Source organism: Trichoplusia ni, unplaced genomic scaffold (assembly GCF_003590095.1).
Source record: "Trichoplusia ni isolate ovarian cell line Hi5 unplaced genomic scaffold, tn1 tig00002164, whole genome shotgun sequence".
Classification (NCBI taxonomy): Eukaryota; Metazoa; Arthropoda; class Insecta; order Lepidoptera; family Noctuidae; genus Trichoplusia; species Trichoplusia ni.
Genome location: NW_020800210.1, coordinates 1 through 11697, shown reverse-complemented (window position 1 = coordinate 11697; position 11697 = coordinate 1). Strand labels below are relative to the sequence as shown.

The 11697-nt window shown below is 44.8% G+C and overlaps 2 protein-coding genes across 2 annotated transcripts; one reads left to right on the top strand and one right to left on the bottom strand.

Moving 5' to 3' along the window:
* Positions 1–144: 144 nt before the first annotated feature.
* LOC113507461 (NADH dehydrogenase [ubiquinone] 1 alpha subcomplex assembly factor 3) lies at positions 145–3111 on the top strand. Its single transcript, XM_026890315.1, has 6 exons — positions 145–335; positions 409–511; positions 750–808; positions 1171–1264; positions 1777–1913; positions 2636–3111. The coding sequence occupies exons 1-6, from the start codon at positions 268–270 to the stop codon at positions 2742–2744; spliced, it is 570 nt and encodes a 189-aa protein (XP_026746116.1). The 5' UTR covers positions 145–267; the 3' UTR covers positions 2745–3111.
* Positions 3112–4104: 993 nt separating this feature from the next.
* LOC113507460 (sorting and assembly machinery component 50 homolog A-like) lies at positions 4105–9267 on the bottom strand. Its single transcript, XM_026890314.1, has 11 exons — positions 9046–9267; positions 8419–8544; positions 7896–8018; positions 7721–7816; positions 7392–7476; positions 7016–7145; positions 6517–6622; positions 6091–6175; positions 5660–5841; positions 5212–5364; positions 4105–4710 (listed from the first exon to the last, which is right to left on the bottom strand). Exons 1-11 carry the CDS (start codon positions 9064–9066, stop codon positions 4513–4515), a joined length of 1305 nt encoding a protein of 434 aa, XP_026746115.1. The 5' UTR covers positions 9067–9267; the 3' UTR covers positions 4105–4512.
* Positions 9268–11697: the final 2430 nt, after the last annotated feature.

The window sequence follows — 11697 nt, the reverse complement described above, 5'->3', positions numbered from 1 at the left end:
TTATATAATACTTATGTACGGTATGTACCTACCACCTAAGTTCATATTATGGAATGAAATAAACGTATTGAAAAATGAAAATTGAGTAATGAAAAAGTGATGTAAAAAGTTCGCGTGAAACGGAATGAATCTCACATTGACAGATTCTGTGAGTGACAGATTACTGACAGTTTGGCAAAAACGAAAACAAACTGCGCGCAATAGATTTGATCAAAGGAATTTCAACAAATATAATATTCATTAGTTATTTACTTACCTAAAAACAACATGTTGACCAAAACGTTCCGATTAGTGAAGAATGGCAGTATTATTAAAAATGCGACACCGATTTTGAGGTTAGTTTTACAATAACAAACTCCATGCATCATTTTGTGTGGTACAATAAGTAAAGCTGTCTATGACATACAGTGCGGTGCGCGGCAAGGCGGCCTACGAGGGGGAGGGCAAGACGACGGTGCGGGTGCTCAACAACGACCCCGAGTTCGGGCTCATGATAGACTCGTACGCCACGGTGAGACTATAGAATTCACCTTAATATTCCCTACTCAATTCTTTAATAGGTCTTTAATTATGACGATACCACCCATTAAACTTGTTCTATATTGTCAGAAAATAGTTGCTCCATGTTGAAAGCTGTTGAAAACTTATGTCAAGTTCACATGAACATACAATGACATATATTATAATTAAATATTATATAAGAAAACTGTAAAGTTATTTAGTAATAATCTAATAATCGTTTGTTTCAGTATGGTTTCAAGCTGAACAATGGGCTCACAGTATTAGGACCTATGGCCATCTTCCCCAAGTAAGGATTGCTAACTTTAGAGTCACAATACCACAATGTTTGTTGCAATAAGTGTATTTTTAACACACAACACAAAATGCTTTTGCAAGCTAGACAGAGGCAATTTTCTGAGCTCCCTAAATATTTATGTTAAATAAAAGGGCTCTCTAGTTAATACTGCAAAATTAGCCAGTTCAGTTAAATTTTTATTTATCATTATCTACCCCCATTCAACAGACTTCACAAACATTAAAGTCACATGCACAGAGACACCCAGACTGAGAACATACATGGATCACCCCTGGTTAGGCATAGTGACATATACCACTTAGCTATGCATGCAGTCAGTTAAGAATGCAACTTAACGTACATGTTGAATACAGGACAGTCCTGTCCTGGCAGGTGACGGCGGCCGAGCAGATCACGGAGCAGTCCCTCAAACTGTTCAAGCTGCTTGAGCCCAAGATAGACCTGCTGGTGAGTAGTGACAGGGTGACCACACTTATTGTGGTGTTTTATTTATTTTGTAAGTTGTAGGGCCCGATTCAACACTGCCATAAAATTTCCCGTTAAATTACTTGACAGATTTTTTCATACAAACAATGTAAATTTATCTGCCACATAGTGACTAATCAGTGATCGTGAACAGGCAATTAATCAATTGAACTACTAACTTAGATCTTTTCTATACTTAAAGTTGTTTTGACTAGTTACTACAATTTTCACAGTAACAAGATCTTGGTTGGCTGATTCCTGAGCCATATTACAGACTAACATTTAAAAAACAATGTTAAGTACATATAATATTGACGTATTTAAAGCAACAATCCAAACTTTTTTATAGTTTATATCTGATGGAAGAATAATTCGAAGTGTTCCCAAGCACATCGTCACTTGTGCTCTTCACATACTTTAATCCCAGGTGGGGATCAAACATACAAACTCAGGTGTGACAGGCCATTCCATACTAATCCCCTGTCTGACATCAGATCGTAGGTCTGGAGTCGTCGAACCGTCCTGAGGCGGGCGCGGTGCTGGCGGCGGCGCGCGCCAACAACCTCAACGTCGAGATCCTGCCCACCGAGCACGCCTGCTCCACCTTCAACTTCCTCAACGCTGAGGGCAGGTTAGTGGGGCAGAGAGGGTTATATACATGTTTCTAGCACTGTTTTTTTTGGAACCAACTTACATTATTGTTATTTGTATTTCATATTTTTTTGATATTTAGCGACACCTTGAAACTGCCCCTCGACGTCCGTAGTCGAGTGGCGTACGCACCGGTTTCAAGGTGCCGCTAGCTCTGAGGTTTCGAGATCAAACCCCGGTCGGGTCAACGTAAAAATTCACATTTATACATTGTCTCGGGTCTGGGTGTTTGTGGTACCTTCGTTGTATCTGAATTCCATAACACTAGTGATTTAGCAACTTACTTTGGGTTCAGAACAATGTATGTGATGTTGTCCGCATTAATTTATATTTATTATAATTATTTCAATATCAATGCCCGCATTCTACACTACTCGACAGTAATATAAGTCTCACAGTAATGTAATGTCAGTCCCCAGCGCAATGACGAGGACAGTTCAGGACAGTATGATCATAGTGAGACAAGAGATCCTTTTCGTGTCGCTTTTGAATATTAAGATGAAACTTATTTCGCAATTCACTTAAGAAGTCTTTAATTTTAGAATTGTTTTGAAACATATGTTCAGTTTTAATTGTTGACTTTATTAACCATTGAAACTTTTTGTGTTCGTCAAGGCATTTGCATTAGACCTAAAACAAAGACATACTTCCATAGCTATCACTCATTACCTAACCCATACATTATTGTGTACCCTGTGGCAGGTCGGTGGCGGGCGCGCTGATCCCGCCCACCAGCATCCACAACATGAACGAGGACGACATGATGCAGACGCGGCTCGAGCAGGACTCCTTCAACAAGCCGCTCTACTAGGCCAGCCCGTCACGCCGTCACACCGCCACACCGTCACGCTGTTGGGCGGGAGGCGGACTCCACACGGAAACGAGTTGGTACTACGGGAACCCGACGCTAGCGATAATAGGCTATTGAATAAATCTGTTTAGTCCGTTAGACAGATTGCAATAATATTAGTTTGAGAGATGGCAACCGGTTCTTAGTGGACTCTGACAATGTTACATCGTATTAGCAAATGCAGAACTCATCAAATGTCTACGTATGACATTCATGTTCGACAAGTGACGTCACTTGTCTGTTGGCATGTAACTTGTGTACAAACCGAATGATTAGTACAATTGTAAATATTAGAATAGTCGATATTTAATAAATGTTGTTTTGTTACTTTTTTTGTTTAATTTTTATTTAATCATCACAATTTTTTAATAAATTGAATAAACTTAAACTTTTCTGTCTCAAATCAGAAATATTTATCGAAAATAGTTTCACGCGAATTATGAACACTCATGGTCTGATAACAATAGTATGTTCACGAGATCCCAACATAGAGGAGGGTCACATATTTAGTAAATTGATTAAAACAGTGACGAGAACAGGACATTACTGTATTGCAGAGACGTATACATTGTGGCATGTTTGTGTGTCTGTGGACAGGCTGCGGGAGACCACGCCAACTGTCTGGAACAGGGAGAGAATACAAGCTTGTGTTAAACGGATCATGCAGGAAGGATTTGAAACCTGGTGTCGCGGTAGCAGGACAGTAGGACATACATAAAAATACTATAACGCCAGCCTATATATGTCCCACAGCTGGGCACAGGCTTCTTACCGTATAGGGAATGGTTGAGCATTCATCACGCTAGCTCACAGAGGGTTGACGATTTCAGATTCCAATATTTGGTATCTAAGTTTCCTCAATGTTTTTCTTCACCACTTGTCACTGGTGTGTTAGAATACTTAATTAAGAAAATGCATGCTTTGAAAAAGTCACATTGGCCCTTTTCCTGCGAACCTACAAATTCATGCATAGAACCGCAAAGCCACCTCCATATTCGACATTCACAGGCCAGTATTTAATAAATATTTAGACATAAGCAACACAACAGCAAAGACTACGTACCTATAAGAAGTTGGCCCCGACGCCGAACTGCAGTCCGCTGGCGGGCAGGTCGCGCGGCTGCGCCCGCAGCGGCAGCACGTAATTGAGCTCGAGGCGGACGGCGCGGCCCAGCCGCACGCACACGCCCGCGCCGCACGACACGCGCGCCACGCGCAGCGCCTCCAGCGACTCGCGGGACACGTCGCGGGTCTCTACACAACCACCAACCACGTCTAGCGTCAACTAGGCAAGTCATAAGGTGCCACCGTGAAACACAACGCCATCTAGCGTCGAACGAAACAATGCTTGAAGTAATTAACATGCCTACATGTAGATATATGCAGCGCCATCTAGCGTCGAACTAAGCAAAGCTTGAAGTGAGAACATGCCACGATGGCATACAGCGCCATCTAGCGTAAACTAAGCAAAGCTTGAGTACTATTAACTATTCGGAGCAAGTGATCGTGCTCATCACACAAAGATTTGTCCTCAGTGGGAATTGAACCCACGTCGTTCAGTAAAGCTGTCAGAGCAAATACAGTTACGTAGACACAGAGAGATAACTTCACTTCAACCAGGCATAAAACTGTCAAAGAAATTAATGTTTAGATATGTTTTAAGTTAATGTAATAGAGAATTGTTACCGGATGTGTGGTTAAAATCTCGAGTCTGTTCTCAACAGTGTAGTTATGTGTATGTGTGTGTTAGTAGTGTGTGTGCATGTGAGTATGTACCTCGCCGTATGCGGAGTGTGGGTGTCTGACCTGGCAGTGCGAGCGCGCCCGCGTTGAGGAACAGGTGCGAGCGGAACAGCGCGCCCAGCCCCGAGCGCGCGCCCGGCACCGGCAGCGGCGCGTACAGGTGCACGCCCGACGCCCAGTACACCTGACACACACACGCTCGAGTTATACACACACGAAGAGCGGATCTACAATCGTTAACGTCAATAATGAGGTCCCAATGTATGGGAGCGACATTTCCTTACGATTAGTCGCATGACTTTGACATCATGTCTTGGCTAGGCGGCCGTGGTCCGTGCGCTCCGTGATCGCGACGGGACGTACTCTAATTCGGGATTTTTTTACGCTGTTTATTTCCAACGTAAGCATTGCCGACACGGAAGTCTGAATAGAATATCGGGAACCGTGCATCCGTGTCGATGTGTGCACAGCACGCTTGCAACAAGTGAAATCTAGAAATCTGCCTATCATGAATTAACTTTAACCCCAACATGATTACCAGATCGCTGATGCGTATTATTATATGTTTTAAATTCAATGAAGTTTTACTATGTTCAAAAACAAAACAATTGAGACCTCGCTCGATTAGCCATCATGGCCGTTGTTTTCTCATGTATAAGTATTACTAGTAGTAGTTGATGCATACCCGTCCGCCGAGCGCCTGTCCGTCGTTGTGCGGGCCGACGCCGCGCTGCTGGAAGCCGCGCACGGAGGTGGGCCCGCCGAGGAAGAAGTGGTCCGGCAGCTCCGTGCCGAACACGTCGTGCAGCACGCCCAGCGCGCCCGTCGCCTGCAGGACCTTCGCGCGGAGAAAACGCCATCCGTACTTAAATTATACTCGTGATATAGTTAATTAATTATTTAGAAAAATGTGTTTTCACATTTGTAGCGACACTAATTTTAGTTCATTAAACGTAGTGGTAATAGCAATATGGGATATCCATATCCACATATTTTTAAGTCCTTGGGCTCAAACCCCGAACTCTATTTCTACAGTCAAAGGCATACAATTTAGGGTAGTCCTGTGTCAGGATCTCCGAATACCAGCATCAATGGATAAGCCCTTATAAATGATGGTGAACATATAATCTTACAACATCATCGTGCAGCCTGTGGTTGGCCTGCGCGTGCAGCTCGGTCTTGACGTTGGCGACGCCGCCGCCGAGCCCGGCCACCTCGGTGCTGACCTGCACCCACGTGCCGCGCGTCGGGAACACTGCCTCGTCGCGGTGGTCCATGCTGATCACGTGCCGGACCATCGACTTCAGGTGCGGCCCTGCCGAACCATAACACAGTCAGACACAGCACAACTGATCATGTCAGTTTATGATTTAAAGAGTCGGAAAATGGAGATCCCAAGAGAATACGTGAAAAAATTCTTTTTTCCATTATGATAAATTTGCTTCATAAGCTTGGAAAATTCTAACTATTGTAAAATGGTCTTTCTACGCTTTCTACGTCTTAAGACATTGTTTGTATACCACGTCATGGTGTGTTGTCCTGTACAGTACTGTACGTGACTCACCGCTACTCTCTCTGATCTTGAAGCTGGTCTTGTTGAGCACGGTCATCTCGCGCACCAGCCCCTCCCACTGGATTGTGTGCTTCGTCTAAAATAGGGAATAACGTTACTGCATCCCACAGAGAAGGCTTTACGCAAGTGTGTTAATATAATAAGTCCAGGATTAGGGAGATATTTCGTATTTTACTATATGCAGGAAGAGGGCACACGGATAAGCCAAAAATTATGACAATTTTGTGCTTCCACAAGACGAAAGGAAGCAGCATGGCTACAAGTTAATGACTGTTTATCAACTCAAAACTTCACTAACCATCTGTCAAATTGCATGTGAAGTGATGTGATTAGTTATTAAAGTTGTGGTCAACAAATCATGCAATATTGCCAGTAGATTCATCAGATCAGCCTACCAGAAACTGGGGCATGACTGACCGTGGGCGACGTCTTGAAGGCGACGTCGAGCAGCAAGCCGCGGTCCAGCAGCCGGTAGCCGGACCACGGGTACTCGCGGTTCTGCTGGTACAGGGACGCCGACAGCCTGCACACAATACATCTAGGTTAGCGACAACTCATAGCACAGGTCTGAAGACTGCCCGTATTTCTTCGAAGAGGATATATAACAAGTTGGCATGGAACTAAACCACAATCTTTCTTAGTGCGATAACAAACAAATATCGTCATAGAACACGCTATTCACTAAAATGTAAAGAGGCCACGAAAGATGTGAAAGTGAGGTGTAAGCTAGCGCCTCTTTCCCACAACTACTAAAGATTTAATTTGACAGTAGGCTCCGTGTCGCGAATGACTGAACTATCGACAAATAGCTTTTGGAATGATTAATCTGATAGTTGTACTAATGAAGTGGAGGCTTTATGTACTTATAGAATTAGATAGAGATATAGATCCATATGATAGTTGGGTCTGTACTCACACGGGAGTGTATGGTTTGAGCGGCATCGGCTTGGTGCAGGAGAGGTTGAAGTTGGAAGTGTTCCGGAGTCCGAGGCTGTAGGCGGCTGCGGCGCGCTCGCCGCGACCGAACACGTTCGGCAACTTCACGCCTAGGGGGACATAAGTGGGATAGAATCTTTTAATTTAAGTAAAATACTTACGAGTCCTACAATAGGATTCCTTCTACAGATAAACTGTCAGATTGTCGAACCAACTTGATAGCTAGTTTTCCAAATAATTGTGCAAATTACTCGAGCTTTACCAATCACCAACAACTCAACACCACATGAGTACCCCAGAAATACGAAATTCTTTCAAGAATTGATCCAAGTGTATCAGTGTTTAGAGTAGTATACCTAGCACAATGCTGCCCTCGTCGTCGGTGACGGCCGCGTTCACGCCGCCCGCCACGCGCGACAACTCGCGGACCTGGAACGTCACCTGCACACACACACACACATTATCTGTAAGTGTACACTCCCTGATCCCTGAGCCTTCTTTAACTTGGAAGATTGGGATTTATCGCTACACGTGTATTTTGGAAGAAGTTCATAATTTAAAACGCAGATGTTTATTTTAACACCTTGGAAACAGAATTCGGCAATATACTCCTGACGTTAAAATTATAAAAATACTAAGTAACAGTAATATATGATTTGGGTAGCAGTGTGTATGTGTGTGTCACCTCAAGTCCATCGGGCGTCGCGTCTGGTCCGGACGACACGTCTATGAACACGCACACATGTCCGAAGCAGCCGAGAGAGTCGAGCTCCTGCCGCGCCTGAACACACACACGGCTTGTGAGTTGTATCTGTTTAGTGAGTGTGCGTGTGTAAACCAGGTTTGTGCTTGTGTGTCACCTTGTGTGCTCTCACGATGACGTCCTCGAAGTCTGTGGCCTTGAATAGGTCGCCGACAGTGTTCCGGATGACGTCATCCTTGGTGCGGTACAGGCCGTCAACATGCACCCGATCCACCCGCGCCTGCACAAGTAATTTGCAACCGTAACATGAAAAATTATAAGGTTACTTATTGTTTGTAGTATTGAAGTAAATTTGTGGGACCGAAAATAAGAACTATTTAAAATGCAACTGTAATATTATGAACGCGAAAATACGTGTGTTAGGATGTTAGTTCCCCTTCACAACCACAGAACGGATTTAGACGCATCTTGGTACGCAGATGGTTTATAACTAGGATTAACGCAAAGGATACTTTTTATCCCGATTTATGTTTAAATGGGACAATTTTCTATTTGTAGCGGGCGGGCCCGGTGGTGAGTTTGTTATTTATTATAGTAACTTTAGTGCGCGTTGGCTAAGTGACGTTACAAGCAATACTGAACCATCACCTCAACACGATAAGGATTATTATTATACTAACCTTTACGGAATTGAGCGATATGTTGGTGTTGACAGCGGGCGGCGGCTCCTCGTCGTCCAGGTCCGGGTTGTCGTCGAAGTCGAACAGCCCCCCCTCGTCCTCGTTGAAGCAATACTTGTGCGCTACCTACACACACATACACACATGAACTAATTGTAAGAACATTAAATTTGTAAAACATCCTCGGGGTCACGTGATGAGGCTAGATGGCATAGCGAGTAGAACTCTTTTTTTTTCTGTGTAATTTTTAAATTGTGTTATGTTGACTATCCTATTTTGGTATTAAACTACTGAACAGTAAGTTATAATAAAAACGGAATAGATATTCAAATTATTGCAAACGAGAGAAAATAGTAAAAAAGGAAAATTCTATAGTTAGCGGCAATCCTTTGAAATTCTACAGAGTTGGTCACAATTTGATGAAGTCACAACACTATCAGGTAATGAATGAGATCTACGTCGACAGGGACCTCCCACTACCGCTTATATCAGTGGAAGCGGGACGCTGCTCTACACAGACTAGTGTGCCGGCCCGCTTACACATAAAGAGGTTATGCCCAGTCCCCGTGTCTGCTCGTCACTACCGCGAGCTCCCTGCACCTGACACATACAACACCATGGTCTTACCCTTGCATGAACTGTGCCCATTGCTATGTAGATCGATAGAATTACAGCTGTATCAAAAATAAACCCATAAATGATTATTGTGATTACTACTGATTTATTATAAAACAATTCATTACATAAACACTGCAAGTTTTGACAAATTGTGGTTACGTGTGACAGAATAATGTGCGATGACCCGAGCTGTCCAACGGACAGATAGCAGAATGACTAAGGAGGATGGTAAATAGCGAGATTAAAAAGTCAATTAGAGTTAGAACCTTTTTAGTTGATCGTAAACTCGTAATTGGGTGAGCGTTTACAGATAACTCAACAGTTTATGAGTTTAGTCGTCTTCGGGCATCATCAAAATGTTTGTCCGCCGAATACGGTCTAGGGATGATCCATATTCTGCGATGATAACATGGAAGTTATTAAAATAAAAAATCGAATCTTGTCTTGAGTGTTATACAATATTTTTTTTTTTTTTTTTTTTCAACCCTAACTTAAAATGGTGAAGGAAAGAATTATGCTGAGCTGGAGTGACGATGTTTATATTATCGGAGTAACGATCATCTCTACATTCCCTATATATTTTATCTCATAGCAGTTTCAGGTGCAGTGCGGAGCCATGCGAACAATTGGCTTGCCTTTTCGCGCGAACTGGTTGCGGTGCCGTCGTCTTTTCTTTTCATTCTTAAGGTAATAAAGAATAGAAATTTGTAAACGATATAAGACCCACTTCTTCGCCGAAAATACTTCTAGAGTATTAGTACTATTACTTAGTAAGAAATGTTTTCCAAATTTTAGTCCACTCTGATATTACCACGGTTTGCGCTTAACCACTTGGATGGAAATGTCGCCTAAGCCTTTTTTTTTTTTTTTAACTTTTCTTGCTACTTTTAATTTCGTCATGTAGGTCACGCAAGGTTAGGTCACGCAACGGAGGGTCACGCAAGGTAAGGTCATGTAAAGTAAGGTCATGCAAGATTAAATCACACAAGGTAAGGTCACGCAAAGTTAGGTCACACAAGGTTAGGTCACGCAAGGTTAGGTCACGCAACGGAAGGTCACGCAAGGTAAGGTCATGCAAGATTAAATCACACAAGGTAAGGTCATGTAAAGTAAGGTCACGCAAGTTGAAGTTATACAAAGTAAGGTTACGAAAGGTGAGGTCAAACGAAGAGAGAAGTCGCGCAAGGTGAGGTTACACGGACAAAGAGAGGTCACGCAAGGTGTAGAAACGCAAGGTGAGGGCTAACTAAACTAACTAAACTAAACTAAACTAAGTCAAACAAAGTGGGGGTAATGCGAGGTGAAGGTCACTAAGGTCACTATAAGGTGAAGTTCCGCAAGGTAAGGTAAGGTCATGCAAGGTGAAGCAACGCAAGCTGAGGTCACATATAGTGAGGTTCCGCAATGTGAGGTTATACAAAGTAAGGTAACGAAAGGTGAGGTCACACAGAGAGAGAAGTCAAGCAAGGTGAGGTCACACACACAGAGAGAGGTCAGACAAGGTGTAGAAACGCAAGGTGAGGGCACACAAAGTGGGGACAAGGCGAGGTAGGTCACTAAGGTCACTAAAAAGTGAAGTTCCGCAAGGTAAAGTAAGGTAAGGTCATGCAAGGTGAGGTCAAACAACGAAAGTTCTCGCAAGGTGAAGTAACGCAAGCTGAGGTCACACATAGTGAGGTTCTGCAAGGTGAGGTTATACAAAGTGAGGTAACGAAAGGTGAGGTCACACAAAGTGGGGGTAATGCGAGGTGAAGGTCACTAAGAACACTAAAAGGTGAAGTTCCGCAAGGTAAGGTCATGCAAGGTGAGGTCAAGCGAAGACAATGCACGCAAGGTAAAGTTACGAGTCGAGGACACGCAAGATTAGGTTGAATAAGGTTGAGAAAGGTTAGGTTAGGTTAGGTTAGGTTAGGTTAGGTTGGGGTGCCAGGCAGAAAACCTCCTCGTGTGCCTGGCGGCTGCTGGTCCCTTACGGATACGTCCGGGGGGAAGAGCAGTCGTTGGGCCGGTGCACCCTGGGCACGCATAACAATCGTCTCGCGACTTGGGGCAATTGTTGTGCGTGGCGAATTTCTGCCGCGGGGTCCGGCCAGTGTCAACTGCTGGCCGGACACGCTCGCTCGCTCCCGCCCTCCTCAAGCGAGGGGTGGTTCGGTGGAGCTCGAGCGAAGGGGGACTTCGGCCATTGTTTGTTTGTTGGCCGAAGGTCGGGAGGAGAGGCGAGTCCAGTGAGTGTCAACTGCTTGCTGGACGTCGCAGCCCGCCGGCGTCCTGGACTCATTCCGGGTAGCGGCGGCGGGCGGGGGTGTCTTCCCACGGTCTGTGGGTTAGACTGGCGGGGGTCGTTGTTGTTCGGCCTTCGCGTGGTGGGCGTTCGCTGGCGTCTCGGACGTACTCCGAGTAGCGGCAGCGGGCGTGGTGTAGGGCGAGTCCAGTGAGTGTTCACAGCTTGCTGGATGTCGCAGCCCGCCGGCGTCCTGGGCTTATTCCGGGTAGCGGCGGCGGGCGGGGAGTCGGAGATGGGCGACGGGTCCGGTGTGCACTTGCACTGCCTCCGGACGCGGTCTTGTAAAGGCCACCGTCGGCCAGACCGTAAACCCGCAGCGAGGTCAGGGGTGGACTTACGCGGGAACGGGGGTCTGACCTTAAACGGTTGGACCG

Coding starts and splice junctions, on each gene's coding strand:
- LOC113507461 (XM_026890315.1), top strand. CDS start 268: ATGTTGACCAAAACGTTCCGATTAGTGAAGAATGGCAGTATTATTAAA. Junction 809..1,170: donor CCTATGGCCATCTTCCCCAA/GTAAGGATTGCT, acceptor TGTTGAATACAG/GACAGTCCTGTCCTGGCAGG. Junction 1,265..1,776: donor AGCCCAAGATAGACCTGCTG/GTGAGTAGTGAC, acceptor GTCTGACATCAG/ATCGTAGGTCTGGAGTCGTC.
- LOC113507460 (XM_026890314.1), bottom strand. CDS start 9,066: ATGGGCACAGTTCATGCAAGG. Junction 8,545..9,045: donor TGGGCACAGTTCATGCAAGG/GTAAGACCATGG, acceptor ATGTGTGTGTAG/GTAGCGCACAAGTATTGCTT. Junction 6,623..7,015: donor CTCAAACCATACACTCCCGT/GTGAGTACAGAC, acceptor TATTGTGTGCAG/GCTGTCGGCGTCCCTGTACC.